The 21,283-nt window shown below is 43.2% G+C and overlaps 1 protein-coding gene across 1 annotated transcript in view; it reads left to right on the plus strand.

Annotated features, from left to right (window-relative positions):
- The first annotated feature begins 218 nt into the window (after positions 1–218).
- The window catches only part of emilin1a (elastin microfibril interfacer 1a), a 30,426-nt gene continuing 9,361 nt past the window's right edge, over positions 219–21,283 (plus strand). The window contains exons 1-3 of the mRNA XM_082506226.1: positions 219–609; positions 18,913–19,029; positions 20,863–21,029. Coding sequence (XP_082362352.1) covers positions 497–609; positions 18,913–19,029; positions 20,863–21,029 — 397 coding nt within the window. The 5' untranslated portion in view covers positions 219–496. The remainder of the gene's footprint in view (positions 610–18,912; positions 19,030–20,862; positions 21,030–21,283) is intronic.

Consider the following 21,283-nt stretch of genomic DNA (forward strand, 5'->3'; position numbering starts at 1 on the left):
AGTAAAGTTTAAAAATAACTTTACTCTGTGCGTGTGACTGTCTGTCTATGAAAAGCGTTTAATAAATCAACTTTACTACTTACTAAAAAGATAACAACACACTGAAAAGCGTCACGCACGTCGACATGAGTACACTTGGGAAGCAGAGTAGAAAGCGAAGTGCACTTCCAGTAAACTGAGTATCAAAGCGAAACAGACAAACGGGGGAGGGTAGGGGGCATGCAGGGAGGGAGGGAGCTGGCATGGGGCTCACTGAGCTCAGCAAACTTGCTTCTTGTTCCTTCGCTCTTCAGCGGAAGTCTGCCTCCAGCACGCTCGCAGTTTAGCGTCTGAAATGCACTTGACTGGACTCTGCGGGTCTTCATCATCCTGTGAAGTCATGGCTCTGCGTCTGCATTTACCGACTGTGCGTCACTGAACGGATCCAGCGGGCTTTTTCTTGGAGAGACTTTGGACCTAAATGACTTTCATTTGTCTTTGACTTACATTGGATTTAATGATGGAGCATTTATTTTACCTGCTTACCTTCTTACTAGCCCGTGTGTGTTCGGGTCTGGGATACGCGGAGTCTACAGTTCCAGCGGGTCAGAGAGCGGCGAGCAGGCACAGGTAAGGTCCACCGCGCGCAGAGATCACCAACCTGTGACTCGTTCAGTTTAAAACGTTTGTTTACCTAAAAATAGTTTCAAATTAAACTCTTTGGTTAAAAAAGTTTGCTTTGTTATTTTTTCTTCTCCAAAGAAAGGTTCGAGACCTGTGAATTTCCCCACTGGTCCGTTCATGGATGAACTCATGGATGCAACAATCTATTAGTCAACAACTGTTTAAAGTTTGCTTGTATCTGTTTAAACCATTCAAGCATCAAATGAATGGGCCGTTTATAAGCAGCTCACACGTGGTCTGAATTCTCATTTTCACATGAAATGTGTTATTGGTGATAAAGTCTCTTACGCAGCAGAGAATCGGGAATAAAGCGTGAGTAAGTGAGTGAGTGGGTGAGTGGAGTGTGATGATTCAGGGGCCCCGGAGCTGGACAGAGCTTATAGGAATTACAGACATTTACTGTTCCAGATCCCCAAGTGAAAATTTTTCAGGAGGCCCTGAATCTCTCACAGGCTTCAAGTGTCAGAGGAGGATTTATCATTCTGCTTTGGAGCTTGTTAAGTAGAGGTGAAAGGGCTCACATTGTTCAGGAGCTGTCTGCCATAAAGGATGTGATACAACCAGGGCTGCTAGGGAATGATGTGTATTCCCAGACTGGTTGGCAAATGGTTCCTGGAGGTTGCTGGCTCTGGCTGTCTGAGTTTACAAAGAAAGTGCTGCACAAAAATCTCCTAGGAGTTGCTTTGGTTGCCAGCAGGTTGCCACAGTTGCTGCTAGTTTTTATGTTTGTCTGCAAACACTGGCTAACTACTAATGAGCTGAGTAAAAGCTGACAAAGAGCCATGAAGAAGGCTCCTTCAGAGTAAAAGTTGTGGCTCAGCATTGCAGCTAGCATGTTTCAGAAGATGCAACTTACTATGTTATCTTTAGCCAGAAGTCACCATATTAATGTGAGAGGGTGGAATGCTAGGCTATCAGCAATGGCTAGCAAGCTTGGTTAGAGGTGCATTTCTGAACAGTACTAGTGCAATACCGTGTTTCTCAGTGTTTGTCTTAAGTTACAAATACTAGCATTTCTATTACTAGAACACAAAGATGATTGTCTTAAAGGGCACCATCACCTGGAACAAGGTGCTGTATAGTAGGTGGCTGTTGGCTACAGTGTAAAACGTCAGTCAATTCAAGCAGCCCTAGCTAGCTTCTTTAGCTTGGATTAACTTTCAAATGGCCGTGAAACTTTTATAAAAGGGAAACTCTCCATTAGGGCTGCCACGAATAGTCGACTAGTCACGATTACGTCGACTATCAAAATCGTCGACGACTGATTTAATAGTCGACGCGTCGTTTGAAGCTTTGTAAGATCCCAAAGGACGCAGGAATAAGTAGCAGGATTTAAGAGTGTAATAACGGACTGAAACAGAAGATGGCAGCACTGCATGTACAAGGATGCCAAACCCCGAAGAAGAAGGAGCAGTGTCCGGTATCGTAGCTGTCTCCAAAGTTAGCGGCTGCATCCTTCGGAGGCCGCATTTGTAGACCAATTACGTTACAGCGACACGGCGAAGCCTGTCCAAATTCGAAGACTCCACCATGCCGAAAAATGCATTCTTCATTTCCCCAGATATGAAGGATGGGTCGGGCCCAACCTATCCCAGAATTCATAGCGCAGCCCAGCTCAGTTTCCAACAATGGCAGCAGCTAGTTAGTTTTAATATTACTCTTATTATTCTTTCTGGGTCACAAAATAAACGTTTAACATATTTTCAGGCGAGAATGTAGCTGTGTAAACCTCAAATATCTGCTCAGTTTATCAAGACACCGCATATTTTCAAAAGCGCTCCGACGTTTTCGGAGACGTCTGTTACCCGTCTGTTCTATCCTGTAAACATGCTTTGTAATTCCGTTAGTTTTTTTTTAACCTTTCATGTTGGCTTCATTTTTCAGAACTGCTGGTTCAGCTGGATTTGCACCATTCCCGTTTTGATCCTAAGACAGCTGCTTAGTAGTCACTGATGGCGTCCCAGCTCAGACCCGGCCAATGATATTGTTAGTGGGCGTATAATTTTTATTATCCTGTATCCACCCCGTAGGTTGTTATTAGCATGTAATTGATCGCCTCCTTCAGGGGCCCGTGTGTGGACGACCCCCTCAGACAATGCGAGTGACTTGTACGGCTGTAAATGGATGAATAAAGAACTGATCTGATGATGTAGGTAGTCGCACATGTGTGTGAATAAAAAGGTTCACTGCACTCACATGTGGTGTGGGTCTGCCTCGAGGCCTGCATGTGTTTGTAGTTAGTGTGTATGTGTCGGCAGGATAGGCCAAGCTTCTGGGAGCTGAGCTCCTGCGACAGAGGTTTCTATCAGGTTTCTGTGCTGCTGATGCTGTCTGTGACGAAAAGCAGCTGTTCACGTGTGCATTCAAGTTGAGCTGTAACCACAGACAGGAGGACACAAGATGGAGATGGAGAACGAGTTGATTGGTCGAGTGGAAGCAAGAGATAGGAAGCTAAAAGAAAAAAAATCAGACGGAGACAAGTAGGCATAAAATGTTCTCTGTCTCTGCAGGAGTAGAAAAAGTGGTATAAAAGGCTATCTGGAGTGAGACCAAGCAAGCGGGCATGGCAAAAGAGAGTGAAAGAGTGACAACAAGGCAGGGAGGGGAGACAAGACAAGAAAAAAGACAGACTGACAGGGGCAGAGGGGGGGCTTTGCTTCTTAAAAGGCTTCCTTTTGCTGCAACCAGCAGGCTATGAAGGAGTCACCATGGTTGGCCTGTGATGGACACACACATACGCACACACAAAGTGACGTATCAGGAAGAAGAATGTATTGGCCCATGACGGTGCAGTTTGCCCCTCTGACATCTGTTTGAACTCAAGTGATCTGTTTTGACAGATGTGTGAAGTATTCCAAAAGCGGCAAAGGCTTTGGTATGAACTGGAGACATCCAGCAGAGGTTTGATTGCGGGATCAGGAGGACCCAGAGCTTTCTGACACATCTCCTGCCAAAATCTCCAAGCTGCAGATATTGACTGAGGAAGAGCGGAGGAGATGTTGGAGATGGATGCAGGTGGACTGCAGACCTGTTTTGGCTCGTTGGTAGTTTGATGGACGAGGCATTAGATCACCACTGGAGGGTAGCAAGGAGCAGAACATGCTTACTGTCACCGTCTGTTAGTTATCACACTTAGGTTCCCTTATACATGGGTCACAAAGGGAGACAAATGCACTGTACACTTATTCAGACACTGGAGTAATCTGGAGCAAAATGAAATGAATGTGTAACTTTGTTGTACCTCCCTGTGCAGCAAATGGCTTTGGAATAAGTCGGTCGCCTCTCTCCGTACTCAAAAGTCTAAACTTTTTATTTTGGTGTCCTCAAACATGACACTGAGAACAAAAGTCTTGAATGCGGAGCCCTGATGGTTTTTGGTACTTACTCCTGTGGCTGAACTGAAACGTCAGTCGTAAACACCGAGATTTGCTGTCAGTCCTTCATAACTGAATGACAAAGGCTTCTTTGTTCTGGGCCTAAGGTTTAAGGATCCACTGAAAATGAATCAAATGTGAAATTTCCAAAAGCTTCTTGACCAAAAGTTACCGGCAGAACCACAAGACTCTGTTTCACTTTCTAACCTTCTCATTGTGGTTTTCTGTTTAGAACGCTCTTCTTCTGTTTAAGGAATTATTAAGGAAACAGGAGCAGATTCGGATTGTTCAGCAATGTGGGAGCTGCTGTCCACAACTTAGCTTGTCTTAATTGCGTCTGAGCAAGCATCCGTTCATTAAGCATCGCAGAAGTTTAAAGGCAGCGTTCGGTGGTTCTAGTCCTCTTTATTTAACATCAATGCATGCAAAACCTAACTGACCACATCTGCATAAATCTACAGGGAACTAATCCTTAGATTCAACTAAGCATTAGCCCAAAATATCATGTTCACAACTGTTGTTCACCCACATGTGATCCAACACTTTGTGCTCTTCGTTTATAAATTATAAACACCTCATAAAGTGCTCCCTCAGCCGATCTTAATGCACGGTGAGACTAAACAATGAGGGGGTTGAATTTCTCACACACTCAAGTGCTTAAGTTTGGCTGTGTGGATGGTAATGCCTGCCAGCTGATACAGGCTGAATGATCTCAGCATTCGTGGTAGCTTTTTTTTCTTTTAGGACCACCGTGGAGTTCAAATTTGTGCTTTTGAGTGAAATGTCTCAACAACTTTTGGATGACTTGCGATGAAATTCCAAGCAGAAATTGATGTCGCTCTCAGGGTAAAAAGTAAACAGTGTTGTTAAAGAGATGTTTGCATATGAATGTGCAGAATCAGGGGGCATGGGTGCAGGAAGCTTTCACGTTTCTGTTGTAGTCCAAGAATTGTCGACCTGTAACATTTGAGTGAGTTTGTCTGTATGCGGGCAAACGGTCTGTGTGGCTGAAATCCAATCTCAAAATCACCAACTGTAGGCCTACTCAGATATTATTGCTTTGTATCACTTTATCAAAGCTGATAAGCATCCATAGTGTGAATGGACAATGATCTGTACACAGACTAAGAACCGGGCTGATGTGTTGGTTATCTTTATTTAAACCTGGTGGCTGACACCCACAACACAAGACAACACTGACTGTTGTCAGATACTGAACCCCAAATTGCTCTGAAGTGTTGTGAATGTGCATAAATCTCGGTGGTTACGTGAACGTAACATGTTGTTTGAATGCTCAAGTAGATTTTTAGGCCGTTTACCAATATGAAGCACTTTGGGGCAACCGTTGACAGTTTAAATTGAAGACTGTGTTAAATATGGGCACAGTCTGTTTGACCTGCTCCCCTCAGGCAGGAGGCTCCGGTCCATTCGCACCAGAACCTCTCGCCATAAGAACAGTTTCTTCCCCTCTGCTGTTGGACACATGAACAATAACCACATGATTGTCCCCGCCACTAACACATGACCCTACGCTGTGTCACTGCATCATTTCATGTTTGGCACTGATCACCACCTGCACTCATGTATATATCTTTCTACGTAGCACTCTTAATTCTTATTCTCATGTATATATCTCATGTATATCTCATGCACATATCTTTCTTTCTACATAGCACTTTAATTCTTATTGTCTGCACTGAAGCACCGCAGCAATTTCCTAATGTTGTAAACCTCAACATCTGGCAATAAACCCATTCTGATTCTGATTCTGATATCATCTCATGTAAGCAGCAGCTAAGAAGCTCCAATGAGCTTTCTAGTTTTAGCATGTTACTATGGTAACATCTGCTAATTTGCACTAAGCATGGCTATTACTTTAACTCTTGTTGCAACAGAATTGAAGAACATAATTATTTGATTTGTCTGACTGGCACAGAAGTGATTAGCATGTCCTCTATTTGTCTTTTTGGCACGTGTTTGATCAGCTCCAGCTCATCTCTGTCAGTGTAATATTTCCCTAACAATCACCCATCTATATGACACATCTACCCACAAAATTACTCAGAAGTGAGGGGCGTAAACTTCATTGTAAATTTAATAGGACTGCACAGTTAGAACATGTTTAACGCTGCACTATGCAGCCGGTGGATCAGGCTGTTTGTCTCCTATTGAACCAAAACTTGGAACGTGCTCAAATTCACTTTATCCGTATTTTCTGCTTCCTGTTAATTAGGTCAGTATAAAAAACATCTCCTTAAATATGCTAATGCCATGTGGGAACAGGGATGCTCTCCAGGCACAGCCTTTGTAACCTAATTACCATAGTTTCAGCGCGCATCACATATGAGGAAGCCGTCCTTTGTTTACATAAACCTACAGAAAGTTATAAAGACTGGGATTTCTTCCCATCACATCCCCCCACACAGCTCAACAGCTGAGACTATGAGCCTCGACTCGGGTCACGGATGCCATGACAGGACATTTGTACTACAAACAGCTTGGAGAGCTTTACCTTGCTATTCTGGGCAACTGTGATTTTAAGGCTTTGAGCACTTATGCTCTAAATGCGCACGCTTCCATAAATGGCTAAAATTCAAGTGGGTCACCAAAAATCCCCCGCAGACCTCCGAATGCTGATGTGTCTTAGCAATAATATTAAAGCAAATGGCAGAATCCTAGACATTCTCAGTATATCTTGGTGACCGTCAGGCTAAACAATCAGAGAGAAGTTTACATAGTCACGCACGTCCTGGTGTGCGTGCCAGTAAAACGTGTGCAGAGCCTGGAAATATGCGTGCGCCTGCCTTTTCTGTACGTTAGCCTCTCCAAATGGGATCGCTCAAGCATGAGTGAGTGCACTCGAGTCATCCGTGGCGATCCGTGTGCCTTTCACTGTGTGTACAAGGACTTCATAGGGACGCTCGACCTCCGGTTCACAGTTCAAATGCTAGCCTACCCCTTTCAACCCACTCATTCAGGTTGCCGTCGAGGCCTCTCCTTGAAGATAAGTGAAAGATTCCTCAACAATAGACGCCGCCAAAGGATTTCTTTGTTTAAGCATTAAACCTCAGCCCACTCTTTTCTTTCTTTCACTCCCTCTTCCGCCCACTCATTCGATGCGAATATTCTACTTTACCCGCACGTTCTCTGTGCAGGTCCCATGCAGTGATGCTGCTGAATATAATGAACCTGGAATGCGTGGGTAGAGATGTCAGATCACAACTTCCTGCTTGGCTGTGAAGTTTCTGTCTGCTGTTTTACAGGGAGCTGAAATTTATTGGGCATTAAAGCAAGGTTCAGGCAGGTGTAAGACTTTCACTCACGCTGAGTTATAGCTCTGTATATAAAGACAAGACGCATACGTTCAAAGATTCCCTGCTCTGTGTCTGCCAGAGAGCTAATGAAGGCATAGTTTGCATGTTTGTGACTGTGGGAGACTGACGACGTGGATGTGAGGATGTGAAGCCAGCATTCAAGGCCAATCGTTTGGTTACTTTCTTGCATTGCAAAGGCGCGGCTTTCCCGTTTCGTTGACTTAAAGCTGCTATAATCATTAACCTTCTGGTAACAATGACTCACATTACTGTTTACAAGAGAACACTTGTTCATAGCTACAAACTCTAAGCAATTTCCTGGTTCATCCTTAGAAATCAGCAACATCTTAAGGCGGCAAGGCAGCAGGTATGTCTTATCATGTTAAAGTAACTTTATACTCACCTTTACTCTACTTTTTAGCCCCTTTCAGTATTTTGTTTTGGTTTTGTGGTCTGTAGCTTTAGTGTTTTAAGTGAAATTGAATTCAGCTTAATTTGTGATTTAACAGCTGGTAGCTTTGAACCCAGGCCCGACTTTACTGTGCCACCACATGAGTTATGAGCTAATCCCCGATAAATGGGTGTTTAAAAAAAGTTGCTAGAGAAAATCTTGGACATTTTTTTTAGTTTTTGAAATGAAGTAAAAAACCTGTCCCGCCTTTCTCATGCAGATGCTGATTTTCTGCAGTACGACCGGCAGGTCGACAGGTGATGGAAATTACTGTAGATGCTGTGAGTTTCTCAATCCCAGAACATTTCCAGTGTGCCATCGCTAATCTCTTTATTACAACTGTCAATAAAAACTAATCGGCTCATCACATGACCTCCTGCCTCGAAAAAGAAAAAGCCAGACAATACTGTTTGTGCACTGAACACCTCCAAAGAGCTGCATTTGTACGTCCTCTTATCTGACAGAAGTCTCTGTTACTGCTGATGGTTCAAAGCTGTGAGAACAAAGTTACACTTGTAAATGTGACAGTGTCTGAGGGAAGGAGCGGCTCAGGAAATACTGATACAAATGTGTGGATTTAAAGGGTTTTTAGCGCTATGATAAAAAAAAGGTTACATAATGCAATTTAATAAATGGATGTGGATTTTTGAAATGCCTTCTCTGTGTGTCCATTTGGATTACTTCCACATGACCCCAGCCTCAGTCACACCTTCTTCTGTAATTACCTGAACCAGTTTGTCCACTTCCACTTGAACTCTTTCCACTTGCACTGGCACAAGGAAAGCGTCTACAGACTCAGCCTACATAGTGAGTTTCAACTACAGTTCAGCAGGTTTAACAATGTTTGGTTGCACAGCACAATAGATGTTTGAATATGGATTGAATATCATTGTACTTTAGCTTTACATTTCTGGCTCTATCTACTACTGTCAGACAAGCATCCTGAAAATACACAATGTAGCCATAAACATCCTGAAGCATGTGCAGGAACTGCTCTGCACATGTGCAGTATTATACTGTGGAGCTGATATAGTAAAGGAAACGTTGCTGAATGGCCCCTGATGGGAGGCAATAGTACAGACCCATACATGGAGACCTGTGCATTTCAAACACGAGCGCTTTAATTCTCAGTTGCCTGTAATAACTCAGATTTTTAGCTTTTTAGCTTTACAAACTTCTCCAAAGTCCAAATGTCTTAATGTCATTTACTCTTAGACATGTTTAGAGTTTCAGTCGGTGAGTTATCTAACGGGATGTGAGTATTCGGAAACAATCCAAGTTTTTTTAATGCTTTATTAGTTTATCGAAGCAAAGAAAGGAAAGCTTTCTCATCATTAAAATGCATTAACAGCAGTAAAGCGTAAATCATGTTTATTGTAAGCAAACTGTAGAAAAATGATTCAATACTGGCAACAGCTGTGCACTTTAATTTGGGAGTACAGCAGCGTACTGGGATTCATGTGAATACAATCCAACTGGTACAATTTTGGCAAGTGACACACTTTTTTTGTAGCTCTGCCTCTGTATGCCATCACGCTGGATCAATCGGTCAGCTTCAGTAAGTGTAGACTAGGGCTGTGCGATATGACCATATCCCGATATCAGACATCTGTCTTCCCGATAACGATATAAATCACAAAAATGTAACATTTTCTGTAAATTCTGTGAATCTCGGGCAGCTCGACTTGAAGTGTTTCCAGCTGGGCGTCGTGTAGCTGGAGTCGAGTGTTTTAACCGATGCATGCAACGACACATTTTTAGACACAAGTTGTAACGGCCGCCGTTTCCTTTCAAGGTCTGAGTCTAAGGTTTATTTTTTAGCACCTGACGGCTCTTTTTTGTTTCTCATCCATAAACTCTCTGCATACTCTTTCACGATTCAGTTTATTTTGAAAAGTCTCAACAGGATCTTAAGCTTTATTGTGAAAGGTTTACTTTAAGAAATTAATGTAGCCACTACAGTGACCATCAAACGATGAAACAATATTAATATAAACAGTTTATTTTACGACACCACGAAACCAACGATAGCGTGATAGGACACGATAAATGTTTTTATATCGTTATATCGAACAGCCCTCGTGTAGACCTTCAGCTCTGATTCAAGGACATTAACAAAACTAATGCATGAGCTGTTTATGACAGCGGGACTGTGACCAGCATTTTAGGTTTATTTACTGTTTTTGATTCCTCATGATTTATTAGAGTAATTGGTAAGTTCTAGTGTATTATTAGTATGTCTTAGTTTCATCCATGCTCCCTTGTTCATGTGTTGCTTCCTGTTTCTATCTTCCTCTCCTTGTGTATCGTTCTGTCTATTGTGCGTTTCATGTCTGCGTGTTCCATGTCCCGTCGTCAAGCCTGTGTTGTCACAGTCTACGTCTTTCCATGTTTCCTGTTTTGTCTGAAAGTCTTGTGTTTCCATGTTCGGTGTGTTTAGTTTTGCTTCCCCTGTGGCGTCGTGTTCACTTGTATCAGCTGTGTTTCCAGGTGTTTCCACTTCCCTTGTTACCCTTCTGTGCATGTGTCCTCTGTGTTCCTCTGTTCATTGTTGGGTCGTCTGTTTACTTCACGTCGGGTCGCAGAGTCTTGCTTTCTACTCTTCGTGTTCGTGTTCTTGGCAGGTTTAGTTTACTTCATGTTCAAAGTTTTGCATGCTGCTGTTCAGTTTACATGTTATGTCTCACGTCTTAGTCGTCATAGTAAGTTTAGCTGCTCCCAGTTTAGTTTCTAGTTTAGTTTTGCCCCAGTTCGCCTCGCCTTTGTTTGGTGGTTTTTTACTATCAGCCAAATAAACGGCTTTTTGTTAAACCTTCATTTTCTCTCTCCTGTGTCTGCTTCTGCGTCCACTCCGCAAACACCCCGACTGTGACAGTTTATCAACTACAGCCATTTTTACACAAAGCCAGTTTTTTTCAGTAGCTCAAAAGTAACTGGACGACTGACCGACAAGCTCTTTTATGTCCAGGCGAAACCTGCTACTGTATTTTTCTAATGGTAAATGAAGCAGATCCTGGAGGTCTGGAGCTGATTCTGAGTGTTGAACTTGGTATGTTTTGGTGGTACTGTCCACTCAAGCTCTCAGTACGAGGTTGAAGGAGATGTCAGTGCAAGTGAACATGCCCATCATTAAATCCAAAATAATCCCATGAGTGTAATAGCAAAAACTTAAGGAGCGATCAAATCGACAATCTTTAGTTGGTTACGAAAAACAAGTTCATAGTTGTGAACCGCTGGTTACACCCAGGAACAGGAAGCACAGGCTGGCCTTCACGGAAAAGAGCCAACACAGTTTGGACAAAACACAACTTTTTGGAAAGACGAAACAAACGAAATGTAGCAGATAGAAGGAAGAGAAAAATATCGTTGGAGGAAATGTTCTACACTTCACTCACTGACTTTCAACCAAATATTAAAACCATTCCTTCTATTTAAAATTCTGTTAGTTTGTCCAATTACTTTCGACCATCTGAAAATGGGGCACTATGTATAAAAACATCTGCCAATGCTGAACAGTTAATGGAGCAATTTTGTTAAACGGCCTGAAATAACGCTGACAGTTGGCTCTTCAATCACATCCTGCTTGTATGATTTAAAGTCCCCCATCGTGCTGGTCAGAGGCAAAACTACAAAAACGTGTCACTGTCCAAACACCGGCACTGTGAAATCCAAAGCAAGTATTTTAGTATCCATACGTCACGGTCTTGACGGTGTGTCCACGGAGGAACACGTGTTCCTGCCGTGTTATGTTCTGAGCAGTGATTTTAATGATGATGTTCACAATAGTAATGTGTGTTTGTGAAGAATGAGCAGGTGACACTCAGGTTTGCGTCTACCTTTGTGCGTGTGCTAGTGCTTGTTTAGGAATGCACAGCTGAGTGTGCGTGCAATTGTGTTTCACACTTATGGGCAAAGATGCCAAGTCTAGTTAGTGCACTTTCATCTGAGTGATTTCTCTGCAGCCGTTTGGATTATTGGGACTTTATTGGATTACGGCTGAGAAAGCCTAACTTCATGCTGATTAGCCAGAGAGGAGAAAACGGGTTTGCTGAAACGTTTCAGATGTGTCATCTATGCAGCACAGAGCCTGAAAACTTCAACAAATCCAGCAAAGTCTGCTTTTGGGACAGACATGCACTCAATGAGCTTTGCGCTTAGACTTCGTCATCATCTGACAAATATAAAGACGGCTGTCATCCCATGATGGAAAGACTGGAAAATGAGCCCACAGTGAGGGCGGTGTGTACACTAAGTGTTTGAAAGCTGCCAGATCGAGGCAGTTCTGGATGTATATGGATACGAATGCGTGTTTGCACATCTGTGTCTGCTCAGAAGTGAAAAAATGATCGATGGTTACGTTTATTTATATGAGACGTTCTGTTCTCTGTCAGAGAAAATCGGGCGGGGTGTTGCCAGCTCTAAGCTTTATCTGCTGTCAGTGAGCGGCAGCGCTGTCCCACTGAATCCCTGTGACGAAAACAAGTCAGCTAAAGTGCGAGAACAGGAGGATGAGCGGTGACGATTAACCACGGCTGTGTGACTTGAAACGCTCTCTTTTTACTCTTGCTTTGATGAACATGTTCGATTCCCATTTCTCAGTCATTTTAAGTAGAAGAGAGCAAGACCAGCGGTAACCCAGCAAACCACCACGAAGCATAATGCAGTGCAACCGACCACCAGACCGAGTTTTACAAAGACATTAAACACAATGTAACTGAGGAAAATGTAATATATTAAAAACAGCAATGCACAGCTAGTGGAACAAATCACACGAGTGTCTGTGCTGCATCTGTGGAAGCATATAGAGGCAGCTCCAGTGCTGTTTGGACGCATGGGCGCTGGGTGATTTCAGCCAAATATCATTCAGTGGTGCCGACTCCAGGCTGAAAGCTAGAAACCACTTCACATCAGTGTGAGGCAACGTGATATGCTGTAAACGGACCAAATAAGCCACAAGTTTCTGCGCACGGCCTTTAACTGCCATCAATATTTCATGTGTTTTTCCCATAACCCCTCCACTCAAACTCCATGTCTTATTGGTGAAAAGAGAAACAACCATCACATGTATTATTAGCCTTTTACATGAAGGACCACGAACAGTGAAAACTCCTCTTTCAGTCTAAAGATGTTTAACTACACATTTAATCCTTGAGATGTGTCAATATGAGATAAAGAAGTAAAATCTCAACAGCACGTCTGAGTTTTTCTGCTTGCTGTGGTACCCTCTGTCTGAAACATGCTGTTAGATGTTAGATGCCTTACTGATCGATCTAACCCGCCACAGGATGAGACAAAGATCGGAGGTCAGAGCAGCTGTTGGGTTATTTCAGGTTGAATCAACATCTGCACAGTTATTTTCTATGGGATCAACTCGATTGACACGCAGATACAAAAGCTTCACAGACAGACACTAAAGATCTAAATAATTAACAAATACTTTTTGTGTTCACTGAAACAAAATGTATTATCCTCATGAAATTTCTCACCCTTCAGCTGACATCAAGCATCGAGTCAGCAGGAAACTATGGTTATGATCCACAGAGCTCACTTTCATTAAGCCACTGCTCTACCAAAACAGTGCGCAGGAACACTATAAATAATAATTCAACATCATAGCACACATCAGAGGGAACGTTAGGACGCTCCCTTCAGCCAATCCGAAAAGATGTTAATGAGGGGGAATCACAGGCGGATTTAACAGATGTAACCACTGTTTTTGACCCACTCATACATGTCAGTGATAATCTGTCATCACATTAAGTAAACCGTGGCTGTAGAGTGAGTGGTTTACACATGCACCTAACAGAAGACAGAACAGACACAGGTCAGTTTGTGGCTGCGTGAGGAGGGAAGCTGTGAAAACAAAACTAACAACAGCCTAATCGGTCACGTAGAGCCATGAACGTCTATGAACATCTATTATTGTGGACAGAAAACATAAAGAAGTCCCATTTAAAAAAGAGAGTAACAAATCTTACAGGCTGTTTCCATTTTAAATGAAACTTTAATCCCTGTGTGCTTTAACTTTTCTACTCTCAACAGAAGTTGTTGAAAAGCCTTTTTGTAAGTGTACAGTGAAAAGTAACAGTAACTACTTTAAAGCTCGGGGCGCTGAGCGGGCGGCCACGTGCCGTACGGCTGAGAGCATCCATCCTTTACCGCATGTCTTCCCCTCGCTCTGCCCCCGCCCTCCTGTCCTTTCTTCACTGTTGGACTGACGTCATGAATTTAAACCAAAATGTTGTCTGAGGTGCTTCTTTAACCATCACCTGGACCTCTTTGCTTTCTGCAAGAGAAAATTATGCTCAACGGTTGTTTTTAACTGTTTTTATTGATTATAATTAAATGAAGTGGATGCTGCTCCACATCGAAAGGAGCCAGCTGAGGCCGTTCGGGCATCTGACAAGGATGCCCCCTGGGCGCCTCCTGGGTGAGGTGTTCCAGGCATGTCCCACCGGGAGGAGGCCCCGGGGCAGACCCAGGACACGCTGGAGAGATTATATCTCTCGGCTGGCCTGGGAACGCCTTGGTATTCCCCCGGATAAGCTGGAGGAGGTGGCTGGGGAGAGGGAGGTCTGGGCCTCTTTGCTTAGGCTGCTGCCCCCGCGACCCGGCCCCAGACAAAGCGGATGAAGATGGATGGATGGATGGATGAAGTGGATGTCTCAGATTCGCGACCTTGGCATATGTTACGGAGCTGATGGGCTCAGCGTTCGTATGTAACGCACAGGCTTTGGCACCGCGATCAGGTTGATGGGGTATTTGCAAATGTCCTGACCCAGCAAAGTTTCCCGAAGCAGATACAGTTTTTTCTCCAGAACTTTGGGAAAACCTTTTGGGAAAAAGCTCCAACAATAAGTAAAGTTTTTGAAAATTGACATGTTTAAGGTGTGGATGTGGTTGATTCCATCCATCTGTAGCATATGTTATGTTTCAGATCAACAAACATTAACAGCAGTCCCACAACTAATTAGTTCACTTTCCCATGAAGAGAGGTAATAGGTCATGGGGGTCAGAACATGATAAACTCTTCTTGTCAATGAAACAAGCTCTGGAATGAGGAGGGGGACAGTTTACGGGGTGAGAACGAAGGCTACAGGAGGAGGAAAAAAGGAAAGGAGACGAGTAGCAGATAATAAACAGAGATGGACAGAGAGGCGCTCGGGTGCCAAAACCTGTGTGAGACTGAACAAGACGGTAACACAGAGAGAAAAGTGACAGACGTGAAGACTGACAGACAGACGGATGAAAGGACGAGACAGAAGAGGGACTGAAGCTGCTGACTGACTTCCCAGGATGAAGGAGCTCCTTGTGTTCTCCAAATTTTATCCATAAAACACTTCATAGTTCTGCGTAGATGACTCTGGGAGTGACACTAATTGGCCGTAATGACCACTGGAGAAATAGCCGCAGATGGGGATTGTGGGTAATATGAAAATGATGATAGAAAGTGACTGAAGGACGTCTGTGTCTCAAATCTATCTGCAGCCGTTATCAAGAGAGACATCAGAGGGTCAAGGGCGATAAGGCAGACGAGGACAAACGGAGTAGCCTGCAGACTGTGGGAGTGTGTGGGAGCGTCGTGCTATGAAAGCATGTTTATGGGGACGTTTTTTTGCTGTTTTAACAAATGTTTGACCGTCCACTTCATGGGAATTATTTTAGGATTAATATTTGAGTTGGCGTGAAAAGTATGGATTAAGTTAAAACCTGAACCTAGCATTAGAAAGCTGCTATAATGAGCATTATTTTATCAACATTGGATTTAATTTAGTGTGAAAAGTTCTTTTCAGTTAAGCAGCCAGTGTTATTTGAGCCACAGCGGGCAGCTGTTTCCACTGAAGTCACTGGCAAACAAAGCTAGCCACCAGCTCTTAGGAGCTGCAGTATTATTTTACTATTTTACTTATTTATTTACTTTTAACCTTTTATATTGTGTATATTGTCTATTTTGTTACTTAACTGTCTGTTTATTTTAATCTCTGTGTACAGCGCTTTGTGACGGCCTGTCTATGAAGAGCGCTTAATAAATAAACTTTACTTACTTACAGTCCCCTCAGGGCTCAGTGAAGGAGGGGAAGTACATGACGCGAGTGAATACTTCACCGGGAAACATAACTCTAGATGCATGCTGCTGTTGATCTGTGATTTTGCTCTTTGCAGCCACTTTATGCTTGGTGTTGTGGTTTTCCATGTGTGTACTGTAGGATCAATGAACATCGTGCTTCCTTGAACAGGTGGGAATCGGTGGTTCAGAGGGTTGATCAGAGGGCTACCCTGTCAGCAGTGACACGTGTGTGCACCATATATAGTACACCTTGTTAGTATTAGGTCAGATTGGTCTAAGGAGCTTGGAAAGAAAAGCGTCTGGACTTCTTTAAGTTGCTTGAAGATGTTTCACCTTCAGTTTGAACTTCTAAGGAGCTTTCCAAGCTCCTTATACTACGATGATGACTGAGAACCTTCACAGACATTAGGTCAGATTCCCTTTAGCGTTCAGAACTACTTTCATTCTCGATGCTATAGATTCAATCAAGTGCTGTAAAGATTCATTGAAGATTCATGTCTATATTGACATGACAGCATCACACAGTTGCTGAGATCCATGATGTGAATGTCTTCTTGCACCAAAGGTGACCCAGTAGGATTGGGATCCGGTGACTGTGGGATTTGAGTGCAGTGAACTCATGAAACCAGTTTGAGATGATTGTACCTCTGTTACATGGTCCATTTTCCTGCTGGAAGCAGCCATTAGGAGATGGGTAGGTGTGGTCATAATTGGATGGTTGTTTAAATGAGGCTTAGTTCGTAGTAAGCGGCCCAAAGTGGCATCAAACGCAGTTTTATCACCAGCAGCCTGACGCATTAATAGAAGGAAGGATGGATCCATGCTTTCATGGTTTTTACACCAAATTTGGACTCTGTTTGAATGTTGCAGCAGAAATGCAGACTCATCAGACCAGGCAATGGTTTTCAAATCTTCTTTTTAATGAGCCTGTGCCAGCTGTAGTCTGAGGATCCTGTTCTTAGCTGATAGCAGTGTTCCTTTCTATCAGCTTGAAGTAGTCTGGACACTCTCTCTGACATTAACATTTGATCACAGAAAAATCAGAAAAAGTGTTCATGTGCGATAATCCCAATCAAACCTGTCTGGTTTAGCAGTTTAGCAGGTCATGTTGACCATGTCTACGCACCTAAGTGCACTGAGTTGCTGTAGGCTCAAATACAGTGAAACAACCAGAGAGAACACCATGTGGACAGTGAGGTTACTATCTTCAGCTTTTTGTGTGATTCTTGTGTGAAGTCCACTAAATAACCCAGTATTAGCACAACCAGCTTGTAGCTTTGGAACATCAAAGTTAACAAAGACAGGAAATATAGTTATGTTTGGAAAAACTGGAAACTGATGTTGCTGATATTTGTTTGCTTAGACGAAGCGACCTGCATCCCCGGGTTAACATTATGTGCTTAACTAGGCTAAACGTTTTCTTACTCTTATATTTTGTTATATATTCTTCCTGTTAAAAGGGAGTTTTTCCTTCCCACTGTTGCCGAAGTGCTTGCTCATAGGGGGTCATATCCCACATAGCAGTCAGGTCTGGCCCGGATCTGGTGTCAAGCTGACACTGCTGGCTGGCTTCTGGCATAGTAAGTGGTATGTCATCCAGATACGAGCCAGGTGTAGATGGCACTGTCTATGTGATGGCATGCCATATCTGGGCCGATTATGGTTTGGGTTATGTGGCCCAGGCTCATAGAAAACAGGTCTGGCCCAGCATCAAGCTGGCACTTCTGAGTGACTGGTGTCATGGCAGAGTGTGTGTCAACCAGATGTGGGCCAGGTCTGGCAATGATGACACTGTTTATTTTCCTATTTTAGGTAGAAGACCCAAATGTCATGTTGCAATACTATACTGCTATGGTAGCTAATGTTTCAAACGCAGGTTTGACAGGTTTGTGAGTGTACACTTTATCCAAAACCCAGTGAGGTTTCACTCATGTTTGCCGCTGGGTGGCTGTAGCTCAGCAGGTAGAGCAGGTCACCTACTGATCGGAAGGTTAGTGGTTCGATCCCTGACTCCTCCAGGATGTCAAGAGTGTGAATGTGCATGAATGTAGTTAGGAAGCACTTAGCTTAGAGCGAGTGTGTGAATGCTGTATGGAGCACTTTGAGTAATCTGTGAGAGTAGAGAAGTGTTATATAAGAATCAGTCCATTCACTGTCTGAGCAGAGTTTCGTCATGTTACTTTTGCACTATTATGTTCCGGCACATGTAGTTATTACATGGGTCGATTAAGGTACACATTAGGCTGACATCTGTTCTGGGCCATCACAGGGCCAGCAGCGTGTCTGCTGCTGGCCCATGTGTGGGCCACCTTTGGCAAACCAAATCTGGGCCACCAAAGGGCCGTCATTCTTTGAGGTATGTGGGCCAGATCTGAAATGAATATTTCTTTTATTTTTATATTGTTATCTGTAAGGAAAAACGCAAACAGGCGCTTTCATACTTAAAGCACATTTACAGTGTATCTACCTTCATTGGTTTATGAAGGTATTGCTTCATTTTTTAAAACTGATGTAATGAACTGAAAACTGTTTGCAGAGAAAATCTAATTTACTTTTGCAGTTACTTTCCCTGGTTCACGACTTCTCAGATTTGTGGAAAGAGATCATGCATCTGACAGGCTTTTATAAATGTTATGCTGGGCATTTGTGAATAAATGTAACTCTGTGTTTACTGCAAAGAGATGCAGTATAAATACTGCAGTGAACTTGGTGTGTTGCAGTCATTGTTAAATTCATGTACTTATCATACATGATCTGACTTTTGCACCAATTTTCCTGGAGTGCAGCACAGAACAATAACTGCAAGTCTAAGGTCTGAGATATTAATCTACAAAAACTCCAAACAGTGGAGACTCACATTCAACGTGTGACCAGAGTTTTGATTGTCATTCCTTCCCTGTTTTCTGTGCCAGGGAACGTAGAGCAGAACTGGAGTGAGGGCGAGGTGCTATGTTTGTGTTAACGCCTGACTCGAAACTCTGAGCTAACCGATAGCCATCACACACTCATTCATCTGCCATTTCCTTTTCCCTGCTTCAATAGGAACTGGTGCGCTTATGTGGTGACGCGCACGGTTAGCTGCGTGATGGAGGATGGCGTGGAGACGTACATCAAGCCGGACTACCAGCGCTGTGCCTGGGGACAGTGTCCTCGAGTAGCGTGAGTATCTATGCCTCGTCTCCGTGTTTCCGGATTCTACCCCGAGTTTAGCCTTGCCGTCTTCAAAGCCGCAGGAGTCCTGCACCCTGTATCCATCACTTTGTTCTATTTCCTGTCTGTAGACTTCACTCAGCTCTCTCAATCTTTTGTCTCCCGGGCTTCAACCACGAGGTCAGGAGGGCGCCTGGTTGAAGCTGGGCTTCCACATGATTGCAGCTCCGTACTGGTCTCTGGGTAATCTCAGTGATAAAGTCTCTTTGGTGCAGACGGGTGAATATCTACTATTACAAGTAACGGAGCACATTTACTAGAGATAGGACTCGCTAAATGGGTTTTCCAGTCGTGGATGTAATACTTGGAGAAAACATTAATCGAGCATTGCTGATGTTTTCCCTCCTTTGAAGTTTTCACTGTGTTGTCTAACCCTGGCCTTGCCGCTTGATCCCGATGCCTGCCAGGGGCCTCAGTCTAAACCTGGGCTATGCTAAGAATGAAGCCAACAGGAGTTCCAGGCACCGCAGTCTCGTCTCCTACCCTGCAAAAACAATCTTCTCTTGCTCTCTGTTTCTTCCTTTTATGATTCTCTCACTTTCACTTGCTAACTCTGCCCAGCTCTTGCTCCCATTTCTTCGAGCCCTGTTTTGTTTTTCTTCTACGACGACCTTTTTTCTCACGCTCACAGAAAAGGGAGCTGGAAGACGAAATCTTTTTTCTGTGTTACCTACAGTAAAGTCACGAAAGGAAAAAAACTTTTGCAGCCGCGGCTTGTTAACATGCCTGTGATGGTAAATCTTTATGGAGTGCTTTGGCCAATTTCTGGTCTATTTATTGCGTTAGGACTGCAAATAAGACCTCTTCAGAAGCAGAGCTGAGTGGCACATTAATGATACGACTCCAGCAAAGCTTTCCAAATAAAACATGCTTTTCTTTTTTTGCAAAGGAATGCTCTAAGAACGAGATTTTGTACTGGCTCAGTGCAGTTCCTTTGGAAAATGGGAATTTAAAGTCCCTGTAATCTCATTCATCATCAGTAGATGATTTGCTGTGATTTTCCTCACATATAATGACCTTTGCACATGAATATCAGTGTACAGCACAATGATGATGTCTCATGCAGGGTTTAGGGGCCGCTGCAGGTCTTTGACTTGGTTACATTGCAAATATTAAATCTTGCAGTGTCATCACCGGGAACAAGTTGGCTGCAGTTTTTGAAGGCAGAAACGTTTGGTGCTGTATTAGTGATCTGTGAGGCTGTACTCAGGCATGGCTGCACCTTGAAACCAAACACAGATGATAGCATGCTGACAGGCTAATGCATGTATGCCTATAGATTTCTTTCTAAAATCTATCCTGACTTTTCTACACTCCATACAATGATACCAAAAAAAGAGTAATATAAAGCTAAATCTGGCCATAGAAAATGAAACAATTTTTGAGCCACCCCATATGGAAAAGATAAATATAAATCTTATAAAGTTTGTATCTGTCTTGTGTGAAACTTGTATGAAAAGAGAGTGAAAACAGATATAAGATCCTTAAAAATTATAAAAATGAAACTTGTATGTTTTGGATACTTCCTAAAAGAATATATGAAAGTACTGAGAAAGTGGCCACGTTCATGACTAAATCATATCAGCCTTATATGAGTCACTATATGAAGTAGGCCACATCTGATGCAAGTCTTTTATAAGTTTATTCTATTTCTCTTCCATATGGGACACTATAAAGACGACCAACACAAACTAAAAACAATCGAGATGAAAGGGTCACGGGGTCGGACGAGTGAAAACACCAATCTGGATGTCGTTTCACAAACTCCTTTTTCATCCTCAGCTATCGGACGTACAGGAGACCGAGATATAAAGTCGCTTACAAGATGGTGACAGAAATGGAGTGGAGGTGTTGCCATGGTTACTCCGGGGAGGACTGCCACAGTGGACCACAGGGGACACCTGAGACTGGTGTCGCGGACACAGGTGGTGGGCAGCGGGGAGGAGAAGGTGAAATTACAAACAAATCATAAAATATTCTTTATCTTCTGAGTTTTGATACCTCAAGAATGAAAGAAGACGTGTGGCCTCTGATAAAGTAAAGGACGACTGCTTCAAATGGTCATAACATTAAAAAAAGAAGCTCAGGCTGCCGTATTATGTGCGTCACACGTACTGAACCTCAGTGAGCTGTGTGTTTCTGCAAAATGGTCCAAATCTGGAAACATGAAAACAGTCAGTATAAGTAGCTGACTGAAAAACAT

Source organism: Aulonocara stuartgranti (genome assembly GCF_965226115.1).
Source record: "Aulonocara stuartgranti genome assembly, chromosome: 15".
NCBI classification, from domain to species: Eukaryota; Metazoa; Chordata; class Actinopteri; order Cichliformes; family Cichlidae; genus Aulonocara; species Aulonocara stuartgranti.